The sequence below is a fragment of the Phaseolus vulgaris genome, chromosome 1 (assembly GCF_000499845.2).
Source record: "Phaseolus vulgaris cultivar G19833 chromosome 1, P. vulgaris v2.0, whole genome shotgun sequence".
NCBI lineage: Eukaryota > Viridiplantae > Streptophyta > Magnoliopsida > Fabales > Fabaceae > Phaseolus > Phaseolus vulgaris.
Genome location: NC_023759.2, coordinates 29,470,476 through 29,489,759, shown reverse-complemented (window position 1 = coordinate 29,489,759; position 19,284 = coordinate 29,470,476). Strand labels below are relative to the sequence as shown.

Genomic DNA, 19,284 nt, shown 5'->3' with positions numbered 1-19,284 from the left:
CTGACCGAACGTTTCAGTAAATAACATTTAAGTTATTTGTTTCTGACCAAAGATTTGGTAAATAACACTTAAGTTATTAATTTCTGACCGAACGGTTTGGTAGATAACTATTAACATTTAAGTTATTTGTTTCGAACCAAGGATTTGGTAAATAACACTTAAGTTATTAATTTCTGATTGATCGCTTCGGTAAATAACGACTAACATTTAAGTTATTTGTTTATGACCAAGGATTTGGTAAATAACACTTAAGTTATTAACTTCTGACCGAATGCTTCGGTAGATAACGATTAATATTTAAGTTATTTGTTTCTGACCAAGGATTTGGTAAATAACACTTAAGTTATTAATTTCTGACCGAACGCTTCGGTAAATAACGACTAACATTTAAGTTATTTGTTCCTGGCCAAGGATTTGGTAAATAACACTTAAGTTATTAACTTCTGGTCTAACACTTTGGTAGATAACGATTAACATTTAAGTTATTTGTTTTCGACCAAAGATTTGGTAAATAACACTTAAGTTATTAATTTCTGATCGAACGCTTCGGTAGATAACGATTAACATTTAAGTTATTTGTTTCTGACCAAGGATTTGGTAAATAACACTTAAGTTATTAACTTCTGACCGAACGCTTCGGTAGATAACAATTAACATTTAAGTGATTTGTTTCTGACCAAGGATTTGATAAATAACACTTAAGTTATTAATTTCTGACCAAGATTTTGGTGAATAATGATTAACCGTATATGATTTTGAGAAATGATTTTTAAAGTGTCTCGTTAAAACTTGCTCGGCCGAAAACCCTCCTTAGGGATAAAACAACCGAGCGAGGAAAGATTACACTTGTGTTTATTCATTAGCTATAATAAAATTTGAGATGTGTGGCATTTCACGTTCTCGGTACAGATTTTCCTGATAAATACTCTAAGCGATATGCTCCTCCGGCTGCTTTATCGGTAACGCAAAATGGATCTTCCTAGTTGCTTGAAAATTTCCCCCGTCCTTCCGGGCATCGCTGCGCATGCGCCAAACTAAATCTCCTTCTTGGAAGCTTCGTGGCTTCACTTTCGAGTTGTACCGCCTTGCCACCCGCATCTTACATGCTTCCTCCCGTATTTTGCACTTGTCCCTTAGTTCGCTGATAAGGTCAAGGCCGACCAATAGGCTTTCCTTATTTAAGTCCAAATCTAACGTTTGTCGCCGTAATGAATGTTCACCTATCTCGACCGAAATCATGGCTTCAGTGTCGTACGTCAGACTGTAAGGCGTCTCTTGAGTCGTAGACTGCGGGGTACACCGGTAGGCCCACAGGACTTCTAGAAGTTCCTCGGTCCAATTTCCCTTGGCCGGACCGAGTCATTTTTTGAGTTCATTAAGGATGACTTTATTGGCGGCCTCTGCTTGATCGTTGGTTTGTGGATGTTCGACCGAACTCGCAATATGCTTGATATTGAGCTTTTCGTAGAATTCCTCTAACCCTCGTCGGTAAACTGTCGACCGTTGTCAATGATGATGACTTGAGGTAATCCGAATCGACAAACGATATTCTTCCATACGAAGTTTTGAACATTTCAGGTCGTTATCGCTTTCAAGGGTTTGGCCTCGATCCACTTACTGAAGTAATCGATGCCGACCAACACGAATTTACACTGTCCCTTGCCAAGTGCAAAGGGTCCAACTATATCCATTCCCCATTTTACGAATGGACAGGGAGACAAAATGTAATGTAAATTCTCAGGCTTGTGGTGCGACAAGGTGTCATACTCCTAGCATTTTAAGCATTTACGGACGAATTCTGTGCAATCTCCTTGCACGATCGACCAATAGTACCCGACCCACAACACTTTAACAACCATGGTTCGTGCCCAGAATGGCTTCCGCATACCCCCTCATGTAACTCGCTCATCACATAAGTGACTTGCTAAGGAGTAAGGCACTTTAAGAGTGGACAAGTGTTTCCTCGCCTATACAGATCTTGGTTGATGAGTACGGATCGGGCGACCTGCTGCTTCATCGTTTTTTCTGAGTGTGGGTCACATACTCCATCTGTTAATTACTACTTAATGGGGGTCATCCAATTTGGCCGAGTATCAATCGCCATACATTCTTCTGCACCGACACTGGGTTTGGTCAACGTGACGTGTACGACTGACCGATGTACTCCTTTCTGCTTGGTGGTGGCCAATTGTGATAGGGCGTCCGCCCGAGTGTTATTTTCTCGCCGGACGTGTTGGAACGATACCTCCTCAAATTTGGTTAATAGATTTCGAACGATGTCTAACCACTAGTCGTGAATTGCTTTTGCAGTTTAACTTAGTTACTTCTAATTCATTGGCTAGGTAAAAACCGACTATGATGGCCTCATACTCGGCTTGATTATTTGAAGTCTTGAACTCAAATTTCAGGGCCTGTTCAACGACAATTTCACCTGGTCCTTCCAATACTACTCCCGCGCCACACGATCGACTATTCGAAGAGCCATCTACATATAAAATCCATTTGGAACCTTTTTCATCAATCGATTGTGGAGTTAGCTCTGCTGCGAAATCGACGAGGGCTTGAGATTTAATTGCTCCCCTGGACTGATATTGAATGTGAAATTCCCTGGACTGATATTGAATGTGAAATTCTAACAACTTGATTGCCCATCCTATAATTCGTCCGACCAAATTCGACTTAGTCAAGATTTTCATAATGAGGTAATTAGTCTTAACTATGACCCGATGGTTCTGGAAATATATACGCATTCGCCGTGCGGTTATGACCAAAGCCAATGCGACATTTTCTACCATTTAATACCTGACTTCCATAATGACAAAATTACCCTTCACTATTTCCAACCTTCCAAATTTTAATTCTTTTTCAGCAATAACAAAAATACCCTTACTATCATCAATTTCCTTCAAGTCAGAGTTGTAATTTGGAGTAATGGAAAATAAGATGCGGAAAAATCATTTTCGTAATTCCAATTGATCATCATCACATTTCTTATAATTTTTATACGTATAAATATCGCAATTTCAGCATCAGCCACAGAAAACAAACCATTTTCTTTTGTAGTATAATATCTTTGTATTTAAGTTAAAGGAATTGGTGACAGAAAAAAGAGTTGGTTAATGGATGGGTGTGATTAAAGGAGAAAGAAAAAGAAAGATATTTCATTAAGCAACCAAAAAAACAAGGGAAATGTATTTACTATTTTTTTTTGTAAAAGATATTTATATTAATAATATTAATTTTTATCCAAAGGCTGCAGCACCCCGCAACCACATCCAAATCAAAATCCTTGAACAACAGTGTAGTGTTCATCGGAAGTCGCACGCACACTCATGCGTGTCACACTTTCCATGCCATTCTGAAACGCTTCTTTCTTCAAACGACCGTTGTTTCGTTCCGAAATGGGGACTCTAACGAGTTGCAGTTTCATGCCTCTGAACTCGGAGTTCCGCTCCAACCCGGTTCGCCGTGCCTTCAGGGAGAGGATTCAGTGCCACAAGCTCACGCGCCTGAGGGGCACCTCTTGCTTCTTCTCACGCGCGCGAGTACCCAAATGGGGCAAGTTGAAGCACGCCAATTCGGGCATCCGTAGTTGTTTTGGTACTAATGACAACGACAGTGACAAGGACAACGTTGGTGCTGTAGAGGAAAGTGGTGCCGATGATTCCAAATCCAACGTTACGACGACGATGCCTGAAGAGGAGAGAGGATTCAGTTCGGAGAAATCAACGCCTCCTTCTACTTCTCATAGGGTGCGCCTTCATTAGCAAATAATTTGATTTATGAATTTGTTTCTAAGATTAGTTGAAGTTAGCTGTTAGGTTGTTGCGTTTAGGTAGCTGCAATTTAAGTTATTTAATTTAATGTAGAATCGTGATGTGTAACACCTAAAGTTTGTTTAAAGATTGATATTTGCTAATGCATATGTGGATAAAACCCTGTGAGAAATTTGTAGTTAGAAGTAGCCATTTTAGTTCTCAAATTAGACTTCACATTTGTCCTTCATTGAAGACCTGAGGGTAGTTATTGGAGGACAAAACTTAGAAGTAGTTCCTTAGGTGTTTGTGGTGTTCTTCAATCAAATTTGGAGTTTTACTTTTGTAATCCATGCAATAAAGGTTTGTGTTAAAGGTCAACACAGATTATCTAGGTAAAACTCTAATTTTGATTGGAGAACTTATATTCTGTTGACGTGAAAGTTTGATTGCTAGAATTTCTATTCATTAACATGTATTTTGTTGCATTATGTGCATGTGAATTATCTGTTGTGATTGCTAATTCTCGTGTTTGCATCATTTACTTGTTTAGTCATCTTTGTCGTCGCTTGGACCAGCATACAACACTTTTCAAGTTGATTCTTTCAAACTTATTGAGCTCCTTGGGCCTGAGAAGGTTGATCCTGCTGATGTAAAGCTGATTAAGGATAAGCTTTTTGGGTATTCGACTTTTTGGGTGACGAAAGAGGAACCTTTTGGAGACTTGGGAGAAGGCATTCTTTTCCTTGGGAATTTAAGGGGGAATAGAGAGGATGTTTTTGCGAAACTCCAAAATCTTCTAGTTGAGGTCACAGGTGATAAATACAACCTTTTTATGGTGGAGGAACCCAATTCAGAGAGTCCTGATCCGCGTGGTGGGCCGCGTGTTAGCTTTGGTTTGTTGAGGAAGGAGGTTTCTGATCCGGGGCCAACAACGCTCTGGCAATATGTCATTGCATTATTGTTGTTTCTCCTAACAATTGGTTCCTCAGTGGAGCTAGGTATTGCATCTCAGGTAGGCTAGTTATTGATAATCTTTGAACATCAGGTGATGATTGGTAAATCTTTGTGAGCAACATGTTTCAATTGTCTTTCTCTCAAAGTGTCATTAGTTGCATTGATGTCTTGCCATCTCCGTCATTTCTCCATATTTTGTTGATACCGTGCTTTTTGGTTAACCAGATCAACAGACTTCCCCCAGAAGTTGTGAAATATTTCACAGATCCAGATGTTGTTGAAGCTCCGGATATGGAGTTGCTATTTCCATTTGTTGACTCAGCTTTACCTTTAGCTTATGGTGTCTTGGGGGTTCTTCTGTTTCATGTAAGCATTTCATATTTTTGTTTTGGCCTTTTTTAATATAATTTCTAGAAAATCAAAATTTCTTTATTTATCTTTCTGTCTTACAACAAATTGCTATGAGTTTTATTCATATTATAGTCTGGGATCGATCTTTTTGCTTTTATTAGACCTATTTTCAAACTTACTGCTTTTTAGACTATTGTCTTCAACAAACAAACTTTAATTTGGTGCAAGTGATTTGTGCAGAGGTGTTGTGATGAAGACGGTGCCTATGATAATGAATTATAAGTAAATTAATATCCTCTCTAGTCTCACCTTTTCTCCTCCTTTACCTAAACTCTATAATTTCCACAATACTGTTTCGCAAGCAATCTGTCATAAGAATCTATCAACTAATCTAGTATTGTTGTCAATATGTTGACTGACTCACTATTGGCAATGTATGACAGCAGTCAGAAGTTTGAGTTAGTCTGCAGATTAAGATAATCCACTTTAATACATATATACTGTCAAATATTGTATAAATAGAAATACCTGCCATGTGCGCTGTGTTGAAGGTCACTTTCTATCGTATTTATTACTTATGTCCAATGGCCCAACCCTTACTTCCTATTTTATTTGTTTAATTTTCTCTCTACATATTGTTTACTAAATTGGTTAAATTACCCTTGTTGCTTTTTGTTTTCTGTATACCTGACAGATATGGGTATGTGCAGGAGGTTGGACACTTTCTAGCAGCATTTCCTAAACAAGTAAAATTAAGCATTCCTTTCTTCATTCCAAACATCACACTTGGCAGCTTTGGTGCTATTACCCAGGTGAGATTATCTATTTTTTCTTGTTATTTTTGTATCGAATTTCTGACCACTGGCTAAAGCTTTTATAATAGCAAGCATCTGTTTACCATCCAAATTGTCATCTAAAGCATTTTTTAACTGTCTATCTATTCTATTGCTACTACTAAATATGATATGCTATAACATTTTAGTTAGACTGAAGTTCATTCCTTAAGTTTTAATATGCTCTTAAATGCTGATCCATGGTTGTTTACACTCCATTGTAGTTTAAATCCATCCTTCCTGATAGAAGTACAAAAGTAGACATATCACTTGCGGGTCCCTTTGCTGGTGCTGTATTATCATTTTCAATGTTTGCTGTTGGCCTTCTTCTCTCATCAAATCCAGATACAACAGGAGATTTGGTGCAAGTTCCTAGCTTGTTGTTTCAAGGTTCCTTGCTTCTTGGATTGATCAGTAGAGCAACCCTTGGTTATGCGTATGTCCCCTTCTTTCCATGGTTTTTAATGGATTAAGAATATAATTAGCTAAACATAGGTCCAATGCTTGTGATTTTTTGTAATTAATTTATTTAATATACACTATTTGAATGGAAAAAATGGATAATTACACTTGGGTCATTTTCCAAATCAATTGTTTCTAAGTGTATGCATTGATTGCAGCCCATGGTTTTAGGTAGTGTTTGGCCTGGTCTTTTTAGAGCTTAAAAGCTGTTTAAGGTTAAAGTTGAAAGTAGGTACTCTAAATTTAATGATAAAATTGTTTGGTAATTTAATATAAGTTACTTTAAATTTTAGTATTGTGTTTGGATGGAGAATTTCTAGACGGCAATTAATTTCTATAGAGAATTTGAAAGCTTTATGATAAAATATGTTGTTTGGATTGAAATTCTAGAAATTTAAGAGAGTAATTTGATTACTCAAAATTGGAGAATTTAAACTTCACCTAAAAAGGAAGAATTTGAAATTCTTCATACTCTATTCTCTCTCACATCAATGTCTCTTCTCTTCATGCTCTCTCTTTGACTTGGCATCAGCATTGTCAACGGGACCTTGGTCGTTGCATTGCTGACTCAATCTTAGTCGGACATTGTCAGCTTGTCTCAATTGGGGTGTTGTCGGCTTTGCATCAGTCAAGACATCATCGATTCATCCTTGAATGTGATGTCGTCAACTTAGTCTTGATAGGGTGTCGTTGACTAAACATGTTTTTTTAATTGATGTCGAGGTTTCTTTTAAGTTGAAGCTAATCGAGGATATCTTTTGGCCGATGTAAGTTAAGGTTAAACACAATTTTTTTTTCAGTAGATGTAAAACACAATTTCGTTAGTTGACATCAACTAGGGATATCTTTCTAGTGTTGGCGGGGGAGCTTTAAGCCAACCTCGACCAGGGATTTTTTCAGGAAATGTTATTCAGGGGAATTTTGTAGTTGACCTTAGTGAAAAAGGTGGCCAGAATAACATTGACTAATGACGTCAATGTAAGTTGAAATTATTGTGATTGGTAATAATTAAAAATAACCTCAATCGATGTCAATCAAGAAAAACATTTCTTGAGTGGAAAAACTCTTGGTGGACTTTTATAAAATAGTATCTCAACCAATGTCAATTTAAACCGATGTATTTGAATCATTAAATATTTTTTAAAAATAAAGTGAATTTTTATGTTTGATGGTAATTGAAATACTCTATCCAAGCAAAAAAAATGAAATTCAATAAATTTGAAGTGTTTTATCTAAAAAACATTTGAAAATGTAATAATTTAAATTAAAAGCAATTTAAATTCAATGTATTTTAATTTCCTTAAAATTGTGAAATTCCCTACCAAACACAAGTTAAGTTAAAATTTGTTAGGTATGTCTTCTTGGATCTTGAGTTAACAATAAAGGCCCAAAAGGAAGTGGAGAAGTGAAAGTCAAAATCTCCTAAAACTAGCATTTTTAAAGAGGTCTTTCATTTTTTTTAAACTTTTCTTTATTAAAAAAGCTACATTTTCTTAGAAAAATTGGCCCTCCTTTTAAAGAGAGAAATCCAACATAAGTTGGGACAAACAATATCTCAGTATCTAGATTGGAATTGATGCTTATGTAGGTAATTTTTTATTCTGGTCTCAGTTAACCTGATACATTGCTATTTGTTAATGTCAACGTGCAGAGCAATGCATGCTGCAATGGTTCCGATTCACCCTCTTGTGATTGCAGGCTGGTATTCAACTTTTCCTCCTGGAATCTAATTTACTTTCATTGATAAATCAAATTTATGAAGAAATTTTTGCTCCCAAACATACTCTTAATCATTAATTTTCCGTAACATGTCTGCTTATATATTTATTTATTATGATTTTTCAGGTGTGGCTTAACCATACAAGCTTTTAACATGCTTCCAGTGGGGTGCCTTGATGGTGGAAGAGCAATACAGGTATCTTGTTCACCTTTCAAGTTTTAGCTGGTGAAAAATACATTGCTTACTTTGTAATTTTTTTAAAGTAATTTGGGACAATATTTGACTCAGGGAAGATACTGTCTGATTATTTTCAGTTTTGTTTGAACTAAATGAAAGATATTCTCCACATTCATCAATTCCAATTAGGATAACAGGTAAAGCAACGTAAATGAAATGGTCATGTAGGGCCTTAAGCTTCAATCGAGGACAATGCTTTGAGAGCATTTTGAAATTTTGTAGTAGATTCCATGCTTAAAGCTCCTTTCATATTCCTTTGTCGTTAGCAATTAATAGAAATATGACCAAACACACATAATTAGTTAGCTAAAACCCGTGCTTGCTAGATTTGTTTCTGTTTTAAATTAGGACTTATGACATTTTGCCGTGTGTTTTAATTTTTTTTTATATCATCACAGATCCTAATTTTAATATCAATTATCAAAATTTGTATTTTTTCTGACTGTTATCAATGCAGTCAACGGGTTAAAAGACTCAAAACTTTGTTTTCTAAGTTGGGTGGATGGTATTAAGAAGAAGAAGCTTGTTGAATGACTTGTCTGGGAAGTGAAATGAGGAGTCAGAAAATAAGAGGACAGTCCATTTTTTCTTACACTGGCAGGAAAAACCAAAGTTAGGCTTCAACATATACTCAGTGCCTCTTGATGTCATGACCTTTTAGGAACAGGTTGGAATGCAGTGGATATTTTAGCTATATATACAATCATGATAACCACAACTTGTGTTGGCTATTTTGGAAAGTGTTAGGGTGAGGTGAGCTATTTTTTTATAAGTAAACCATTTCTGGGTTAACAGTGGGGCATTTGTCGGAAATAGGGGATATAAGTAGAAGAGACCTAGTTATTTTCCTTTCTAGGGTAAGATGCTGAGAATTAAAAGGGAGGACACTACTATGACATGACTTTCCCCATTTTTTATTGTAATGAGTAAAGTAGGGACATACCTGTCATGGGAATGATTTGAAGTGAGGAACTAGAATGATATAATAATTAGTCAAACCCTTTTGTAACATTATTATGGTAGTTTGGTGTAGAAGGTAAATTAAAGTCTTTGGAGAATAGAACTCATTCATAAGTTCAAAGTTCATATTTATATGTATTTTCTTATAGGTAATGATAATGCTCTGATGTTAAAAAGGTGATAATGTTTTAAACTTAGGTATAAACTTTAAAACCTATGACATGGACATGTATAACTTTTATTGGATGATATGAATTTATACATTTTGGTTTGCTTCCCATGTGTCCTCCCAGTGGTCACGTAACTTCAACATTCTAACCAGCTTTAATTCATATTTCAAATGTATTTATTACTTATGATAATGATCTGATGTTAAAAGGTGATATATTATATTGAGCATAGGTATGAAATTTACAACCTAGGACATGGAAATATATATATATATATATATATTTTTTTTTATTGGAAGATGTGAATAGAACTCACAAGAGTATCCTCATTATATGATTAGGTACCTTAATATTTCTCGAACATGAAAAACAAATTTTTTTCTAATTGTTCTGAACTATCTAATATATAGTGTTGTAAAAAGCATATGCTAACTCTGCTACATGTGTTTTGCAGGGTGCTTTTGGAAAAAATGCGCTAGTTGGCTTTGGTTTAACCACTTATACATTGCTTGGATTAGGAGTGGTATGTCTGATCTTTCGTTTAGATTAAACAAATCAAACATATGGTTGTTGAATAACATTGTTGAAAGTTCAACCTTTACATCATTTGGTTGCACACATAGTTACCAGCCTTTCTGCATTTTCTTGTTTACTAACTCCTGAAAGGAAATAGGACATATGTTCCTCATTGTTTAGTCATTTTTCTTGATTTATTATGGTAATTTATTGTTTTCCATTTTTTTATTAAAAAAGCTAAATTGCACTTTTGTTTTCTTTTACTCCTTTCAACAGCTTGGTGGACCTCTTTCACTTCCTTGGGGGCTTTATGTTTTGTTATGTCAGGTATGCAAATACTTGTCTTGATTGAAAGGAAACGATGAAACTGTAGTTAATTGTTTTTTGCAATTATATTTGAATTTTTACTTACTGATTTGTAATTTTTGCAGAGGGCTCCAGAGAAACCGTGCTTAAATGATGTGACAGAAGCTGGAACATGGAGAAAGGCACTTGTAGCAGTTGCTATTTTTCTTGTTGTCTTGACTCTTGTTCCTGTCGGGGATGAGCTTGCAGAGGAACTTGGTATAGGTCTTGTAACTGCATTTTGATGGTTATGCGTATACTAAGGTCATTTTTAATTAAAATTGAGTAGTGAAGTATATAGGTAATATCGTTACCAAAGCCAAGTTCAATTCAGTTCTAATTTATACGCGACCCCTCCTAATAGAACCTTCACTTTATTGGGCAAAAATGATCGACCATAAACAGAAAAAAAAAAATATTGGTAGAAAAATGTGAAATGCACAATTCAGTGTAAGCCCGGATCTAGTATAATATTGGTCATAAATCAGTTGTAAGGTTAGTGGATCAAAATTAAAAGCTTATATAAGAACCTAAAATTTTAAAGCAAAACCTGTTCCAATGTATTCCCGTAGAGGTTGTTGTAGCATGCAAAAGTTTCCTGGAGATGGAAAAGATTCCTTGTGCTAAGTGTCCACACAATATGATCATCATCTAATTTGTTGTTGTTGATGGCTTCATGCAGTTGTTACCTCCAAATATAGAAAAAAACTTTATCATGTCTATATATCATGTAGATCGCTTTCCAGAGGAAACAAACCATAAACCGTAGAACAAATTGGGAATTAAATGCGATAAGGAGTCATTAATGCAACATTCGGACTCTACCAGCTTTTTGAAAGAGTTCATATTCTTAAGAACTTGGAATTTTGATTATTACACTTTTAATTTAAACCTTATCTTTCAGCTTTGAATCATATTCAGACACGCATGGAACTCACAAAGAAAAGTATCGTTTTTATATCGGAACACACCCGATTCTGGAATATTATATAATTTAAATTACATATCAGATTGTTCAAGTTGAAAGCTAAACCCAAATTCAGTATGATCAATCAGATTGTATAATCAAATTGGTTATACAGAATATGGATTTAGATTTAGCTTAGATTTAGCTTTTGGTACATACATTATATAATGAAAGTGTTATAATATAATGAAAGTGTTATGGATTATGTAATCTGTGTAAAAGAATAAAATAAAAATAAATACTAAGATGGAATCTCAAAACTATAAGGAGGTGCAGGAACCAATGGAGGTGTTGGGAGTATTTGCCAACATTTTCTTGTAATTTAAGTTTCCATCTAATACCAGTTTCCCGTGCTTAACGTAGTAAATCATCTCCTTCAAACACCTTCCTCAAAACCTTATCAAACTATAGTATTTTATTTTACATCACCATATATGTTGGTTTAGTATTGTCGGTGACATGTATAAAATAATTATTTGTTTAAGAAATTTTGTCTTTGATTCAAAGTTTTGTCCACTTGTTTGCTAAAATATAAAATAATGTACGCCATTTCAATTATATATTATAATAAAAGAAGAGAAACAAAAAAAATAATACAAAACCCTATACATATTCCAAAATATAGAGATCAATTATGTACTGCATTTTCTGTAAAGCTAGTTAAACAAAAACCCACTTCCTAATTTTTTCTCTTCTATTGCCGATAAAAAAAAATAAAAAATTTCTCTTCAATTTCCGACGTTAGTCTCTGATGTTGTATAAAAGAGAAAAGCCATTAATAAACACTCGTGTAATAAATAAACTTTTCTTAAATATACATTTTAAAAATTTGCATTTGACAATGTCATATAAGTAAAACAATGAATAATAATATTTTATATTACATAGAAATAGTAAAATTATTGAAGTAAAAAATCACACAAACTATAATTACCAAAAAAGATTAATGACAATAATTTCTTCTATTTTTATTGCACTCAAATATACCAATCTATTTATATCACCTTTTATTTTAATAATTATCAATTATATATTTTCATTATAAAATCTTGCGAAAAACACCCCTGATAATTCTCATAATTAATTATACGGCAATTTAATTTATTATTTGTATATATTTTTATTATAATGTATATTGATACTTTTGTATAAATTTTAATTATTATATTACATATTTTTATGGATAAAAAGATTAATAAGTCATTTTTTTTGGAAGAAAAAGAGTCAATAAAAGACTAGATAAGAGATAATAGATTTTAAAATATTATTATTAACTTGTTTATTATTATTTTTGTTTAAAATAATTTCAATTTAAAATATTTCAACATAGGACAGGATTCAGTTGCCGCCCCCAGAGTGTTTCTTCGCTCTCACCAATGACCAACTTTGCGTCGTAACCTCGTCCTTGTCGAATCTTTTTTTCGCTCGTTCTTCTTCGCCACCCGCTTAATAACGCGTGCACAAGCGTTACTCCTTGCAGACCCAAAAGGTAAACATTTGAGCTTTTGTTGTTTTGACTGTCCACAGTTGCTGCTGCTGATTTTGGATGGTGCATCTGTTATTTGGAACTGTGCTTGTGATTTTAGATTCTGTTCATATTTTTTGGGTTTGTCCTTCTGATATTGGTTTTCGACAAATGTTGCTATTGATTTTGGGACTAAGCTTCTGATTTCGGTTTTCCACAATTAAAAAATTGTGCTTTTGTTATCTGGGTTTTTCTCGTTTTGGTTTTCTTTTTTATATTCAGAAGAATTGTTTGTATAAGCAACCACGTTGGAGTTGTTCTAAAAGGAATTCTTATTTTGGGTCTAGTGTACTTGTGTGCTTTCACACGATAACTTTTGTTTTTTCTTGGCTTTCTTATTGTGATGAGTTACTAATTGATGTGAGTTTCTTTGTGATGCATTGGAAGTTTAGACAAAGTTCTTGACACAGAGCGCTGTCTTGAAGATCATAATTGTGTTGTTTCATTCGGCCCCTTCAATCAGTTTTACCTATCCCTTAACTTAACTTTTTCAACCTCGCCAACAACATCAAACACAGACTTAAATTAATTTTTCCATGGAAGCTCAGCAGATTATTTCCAGATTTTTTCCAAAATCATCACTAGCGCCTTCAATTCCAACGGTGAAGCGATCATTCTCTTTAAATTTCCCTCCTCTACTCTCTTCATCGACATACCCTTTTGTTCAATCTCAGAATCTTGACGTCCCAAGTGCAGCTTTACATGCTATCAGTTTTGTGCACAAAGAAGCTTGTTCTAGTTCTTGGAGAATATGGTGTAGCAAGAGTAGTAGTAGTACTTCAGAACCCGAGGAGGACCATGAGGTGAGGGCGCAGGTCACAGTGAGAAGAAAAAAACTAGCAGTTTTCGTGTCTGGCGGAGGATCCAACTTCAGATCAATTCACGAGGCCTCCAAAAGGGGATCGCTTCATGGAGATGTTACTGTATTGGTCACAAATAAAAGTGGTAATTCTCTATCTTAATATCCCTTTTCTTTTATTTTTGTCCTTTTGTGTCATCATCCAGCTTAGCTAAAATCTTGCTTTTCCTAGAAGCGTATCTCCTTCAATTTTAGCTTATAATAGTCACTGGATGACTGGATTAGGATTTCATGCCTGCTAAACTTCCTTGTCTTGTTTGGGATGCTTGTTTGGACTGTTTTTTGATTTCGCTTTTATTTTGAGCCTTGGTATACTAAAATTTGTTTTTTTGTTTCATGTAATTCCAGAGTGTGGAGGTGCAGAGTATGCAAGAAATAATGGTATCCCAGTTATATTGTTCCCTAAAGCAAGGGATGAACCCAAAGGATTATCTCCCTGTGACCTTGTTGATACACTAAGGTTTGATGCTTCTTTAATTGATTTCTTGCAATTGTATTTTACTTTAGAGTCTGGGGTCTTTATTTTTTTAATGAATCTGATGTGTGGATTCTTTGCAAAGTTGAAACCAAATAAAAGTTGAAACCAGTGTAACTCAAATATGGCAAAATCTGTAAAAGGGGACAAAGGAAGACTTTCAATCTACTGCATGGAGTGGTTACATTATTAACGTGTAATACATTTTTAATCAGGAAATTCGAGGTAGATTTTGTTCTTTTAGCTGGATACCTCAAACTGATACCAGTGGAACTGATCCGAGCTTATGAAAGATCTATATTCAACATTCATCCATCACTTCTTCCAGCTTTTGGAGGCAAGGGCTACTATGGCATGAAGGTTCATAAAGCAGTAATAGCTTCTGGAGCAAGGTATACTTCTCATGAAATATCTCAAGCACTTCAGTGAAACATTACTGTACTTGGTTCTTGATAACATCTCTGTGCTTCATTTTTCTGTGTTGGTCAGGTTTTCAGGTCCTACAATTCATTTTGTTGACGAACACTATGACACAGGGCGTATCCTTGCACAGCGTGTGGTCCCTGTGCTTGCTAATGATACTGCGGAGGACTTGGCGGCAAGGGTTCTCAACGAGGTAAAGGCAGACTATATCATTAATCAGCTCCCAGAAAGGGTGGCATTTTAAACTATTCTATAGTTTTAATCCTGAATGGAGTTCAGCGAATATCTTTGTGATAAGCATTCTGTTAGGAATGAATTTAGGGAACATCTAAAATGGAAAAACCTTTTGCTGAAAGAAAAATAGGGGAAAGGGTCAAATTGTAAATTATAGTTGACTGGGTCAAGTTGTTAGTTATTTCTCTTAAGTCTGTTGGAAGTCTTTTACACTGGACTTTTTCCAATTCAGGGGATTTTTTTGAGTGTTTTCGTCTTACTGGTTTTCCAGTGTGAAAAGGAGAGTGCTCCTTTTGGGGGTATACTTTGTATACCTTGGTTCTTGAAAGAGTTTTGTTGATGATCAATACAAAAGTTATTCAGTACTTTTTCTCTCTTGCTGTGTCTTTGTGTAGTTCTTTGTTAGGAATGTTATCTTTTTCTTTTATTTCAAGAAGTTCTTAACAAGTTTGGTCCGACGTGCCCGATGCACATCGCAATGGATAATCAGGTTGGAATTTTATAGAAAGCGTCAGGGATTCAGTTGGCAGACTTAACTAGCTTGGAATATATCGAGAAATTGTTGTTACAGCAGAATAATAAAAAATATCCTTCCATGGAGGGAGACAATTTGGTAAATCAGAATGCTAACTTATTGGAAGAAGAGGGGGAAATCAGAGAATTTGAAAGAGACATTATCTCCTTCGTGGATTAAGAAAGTGGAATTACCCACTTTTGAAGGGCAAGATCCAGTGGTATGGCTGGCCAGAGCAGAGAACTTTCAAGGTACAAGTAAAAGTTTGGAAAGGTTAAAGCTGGCTTTATTAGCATGGAGGGGCATGTCGTGCCCTGGTTTCAATATTAGCACTAGAAAACCAAGAATCATTCTTGGAAGGGGTTCTCAGGAGCTTTGATGAGGAAGGATATTTGGTGAAAAGGGCAGAGGTATGGTTTATGGGAGATTAGGATCTTTGAGACAGACCGGAGGAGTAGGAGTATTTACAGGACTTTGAGTTCTTGGTTGCACAAGCCAACAATGGGGAAGACCAATTGTTGGGATATTTTTTGGCAGGGCAGTGCCAAGACATTCGGAGTTTAGTTCACCCATGTGACCCTAACAACCTTACTCAATCCATGGAAGTAGCCCACGCTCTTGAAGAAGCCATGAATCAAATGCAGAATTACGGGAACATGCAGGGGAGAGCTGCGAGTTCCAGATTTAGGTATCATGGTGGCAGCAGAATTGAACCCTGGCGTGAACAGCTCAGAATCATCTAATGGTGGGTGGCCAAACCCAATTTTCCAGTATCCAAAAAACAGGAAAACTCAAATTCTTCCCTACTCTGAATATTTCAAAAGAAGAGACAAAGGAAGGTGCTATCATGTGGAAGGGCTATGGCCAGGCCCTGAAAAAGGTATAAGGGTGACAATATTGGTGGAAGATGGGCAAATTAAGGAAGAGAGAGAGAGATAGCAATTATTGAAGAGCATGCTGAAAGTGGAGAAAAAGAAGGGTGTCTTGAGTTGGTTTGTCGGTAGATGAATCTCTAGGTATGTTCATTGACCCAACCTCAGGCTATGAAGTTGAGAGGTGAATAACAAGGGCAGGAGGTGTTGATCTTGATTGACAGCAGAGCAAGTCTTAATTTTGTATCCAACAACCTGGTGCACAAATTAGGGCTTGAAATCGACCCAACAAAACCTTATTATGTAAGTTGGGGGTTAGTCATAGAAATCTACTTAAGGATGCTGCAAGAAACTAATGGTACAGATGGGGGGCATATGTGATAGAAGGTTATTTCTTTTTATTTTGATTTGGGAGATAGTGGATTTGATTTTGGGGTAGCTTGGCTGGTGACATTGATAGACATTAATGCTAATTGGAAGACTTTGTGTATGCCATTTATCCATCAAAGTCAAAACATTGTCATCCAAGGAGATCCTAGTTTGTCTAAATCAGTGGTATCTTCACGAGCTCTAGTGAAATTAGCCAAGAAGAAAATTGATTTGATGTCTATGCTATGGGTGGTTGAGAAAGATCATGTAGCCAGGAAAGAATTGACAAGTGACAACGAAAATCAAGTGCAGAAGGTATCAACAGAATTTGTCAAAATTTTCATGAACGGAAAGGGTTGCCACCAGCAAAAGAAGTTGATCATTTTAATTAAAAAGAAGGATGGAAGTTGGAGATTTTGCATTGACTATTGAGCTCTAAACAAGACAGTTTTAGAAGAACTACTGGGTGAATTAAATGGAGCCAAGGAATGAATTTAGGGAGCATCTAAAATGGAAAAAACCTCTACAGGTTTATTATAGAAAGAAAAATAGGGGATAGGGTCAATTGTAAAAAATAGTTGTCTGGGTCAAGTTGTTAGTTATTTCTGTTAAGTCTGTTGGAAGTCTATCAATTGGACTTTTTCCTAGTCGGGGGATTTTTTTGCATTGTGAAAAGGAGAGTGCTCCTTTTGGGGTTCTACTCTGTATTCCTTAGTTCTTGAAAGTGTCTTGTTGATAATCAGTACAAAAGTCATACAGTTCTTTTTCTCTCTTGTGTTGTATTGTTCTTTATTAGGAATTCTATTATCTTTTTTTTTATATTTCAAGATATTAACACATCATGAACCTTGACATTTATGCAATCGAAAGATCAGCAACTTAGCAGACTGTCAATGATAGGATGGGCATAAAGAGGCCCAAAAGAAGGAAAATTAAATGCCTCAGAGATTTTATAAGATGGTCTTACAATGTTAGAAATAATATTTATAATATTATTTAGTTCAATTTTAATGCCCTAGCTTGTAGGGTCATCATTTAGTTGTTGGTGTCTCTTTGGTGATACAAGTGTCTTCCTCTCTCACCTATGAAAAGAATGAGAAATATCAATGTTTATATCTATCTTCTTTATAGCTTTAGTGGTAGCTTTTAGAGTAGTATATTTATTTGCTTCCTACCATTCAAGATGAACTCAATTGATTACTGATTATTTATTTATTTTTTCAATGTAGGAGCACCAATTATACGTTGAGGTTGTGGAGGCTTTATGTGAAGAGCGTGTAGTTTGGAGGGAAGATGGTGTTCCTCTCATCCAAAGCAGAGAAAACCCCAATGACTTTCGCTGATTATCATTGATATGGTAATGATATTCTCTTTTGCATTTCCTTGAAGGCTGTAAAAAGTATTTTTATACTTCATTTCTTATTATGATGAAGTCTTGCATCTGATGGGACTTTTGTTTCTGTTATAGGGGATTTTGATTGTGAAAACTTCACATTTACCCCAAAGCGTTAATGAATTGTAATTATTAGGTAGGTAATTTCTGGTGCACTCATTGGAGACATATAATAAGCAAGAAGTCACAAACTCATCTCCTGATATGATCTGCATAAACTGTTATATGCTATCGGTGGATTTTAATATGGGGTCACTGAGCATATTTTTGGAGTCCTTCATTCCCTGCACAAGTTTCCATTAACATATCATGATTTTGCTCCTCAATAAAGAAATTATCTACTATAGTATTTGGATTAGAAACTTGATGTGCCATAAGACATTTTGTAATTTATAAATATTTAGTCTGTAATTGAACTGTCTCTGAATGCCAAAGCTTTTACTGCTATGCGTTAGTTCTTTGCTACTACCCATTTATTTGCAAGTATTCTCCTGCTACTTCACTTGTTGAGCATATTGAAGGTAACCCAAATTAAACTTCATATTACTGTGGAAGGTTGCCATAGAATGTTATTTTTTTTTTCATTTTTTTTTAAAATAAATATGCTAAAGGGGATTTAGATCTAAGCCACTCTATGCATTTATTTAAATTGATTGCAGGAAAATCACACTTGCTGTTTGAAGAAAATTCATGGTCTATTGAGAAAACTAAATTACTGAACATTTATGGGTTATAGTTTATTTTCTTCAACGCAATAGTAGATATGGTATAATTTATAATCCTTTTTGTATTATTTTATCAAACAATAGTAATTTATCATTGCCATTGCTACAAATAGTTATGATCTGTGGAGGTTAAAAATGCAATTTTTGACTACTAAAAACCTTTACAAATGTCAATTGCGAGGTTAAAAACCTGTTACAACCTACCATTTTCTTGCAAACACTAGTAATTGTTTTTTGACGATTATAAACATTCTTTAATTGTGTTTATAAACACTTTAATTGTATTTTCCGATTTTTATGTTTAACATTTTTTTGACAGTTTAAAACTGTAGAAATCGATACAAACTTCTAGAGTTATCAGGGTAAGAATTCTCTAGAGGAAAACAAAATGCTGAAGAGTGAGAGTAGAAAATCTTTTCCTCCTGTACTCCTGGGTTTCGTTCTGCACCTCTATAAAGTGTGAAAGTTCTCAAAAATACCTCTGCACTTGGTTTTGTCAGACAAATTCTGGATTGAATTATATAGAATTTTTTTTGTAATTATATAATTTAAAAGTTAGTCTAGAAAATTTTGAATTACATAATTCAAAGTTAATTTAAAAATATGATAATATGTTTTAAGT

General features: G+C 35.0%; 2 protein-coding genes across 5 annotated transcripts; both read left to right on the top strand.

The window, feature by feature from the left end:
- The first annotated feature begins 3,095 nt into the window (after nucleotides 1-3,095).
- Nucleotides 3,096-10,587, top strand: LOC137813868 (probable zinc metalloprotease EGY1, chloroplastic). The gene is made up of 10 exons (XM_068616332.1): nucleotides 3,096-3,752; nucleotides 4,309-4,770; nucleotides 4,938-5,078; nucleotides 5,774-5,875; nucleotides 6,121-6,332; nucleotides 8,010-8,060; nucleotides 8,204-8,273; nucleotides 9,900-9,968; nucleotides 10,238-10,288; nucleotides 10,393-10,587. The coding sequence occupies exons 1-10, from the start codon at nucleotides 3,402-3,404 to the stop codon at nucleotides 10,549-10,551; spliced, it is 1,668 nt and encodes a 555-aa protein (XP_068472433.1). The 5' UTR covers nucleotides 3,096-3,401; the 3' UTR covers nucleotides 10,552-10,587.
- A 1,994-nt stretch (nucleotides 10,588-12,581) lies between these two features.
- LOC137813867 (phosphoribosylglycinamide formyltransferase, chloroplastic) lies at nucleotides 12,582-18,405 on the top strand. 4 transcript variants are annotated; one of them, XM_068616328.1, is made up of 7 exons: nucleotides 12,582-12,762; nucleotides 13,191-13,743; nucleotides 14,006-14,117; nucleotides 14,348-14,524; nucleotides 14,622-14,748; nucleotides 17,774-17,901; nucleotides 18,013-18,405. In XM_068616328.1, exons 2-6 carry the CDS (start codon nucleotides 13,335-13,337, stop codon nucleotides 17,885-17,887), a joined length of 939 nt encoding a protein of 312 aa, XP_068472429.1. In that variant the 5' UTR covers nucleotides 12,582-12,762; nucleotides 13,191-13,334; the 3' UTR covers nucleotides 17,888-17,901; nucleotides 18,013-18,405. The 4 variants fall into 4 exon arrangements, with proteins under 4 accessions (XP_068472429.1, XP_068472430.1, XP_068472431.1 ...); XM_068616329.1 differs by having other exon boundaries at nucleotides 12,592-12,762; nucleotides 13,186-13,743; XM_068616330.1 differs by having other exon boundaries at nucleotides 12,600-12,762; nucleotides 18,074-18,405.
- Nucleotides 18,406-19,284: the final 879 nt, after the last annotated feature.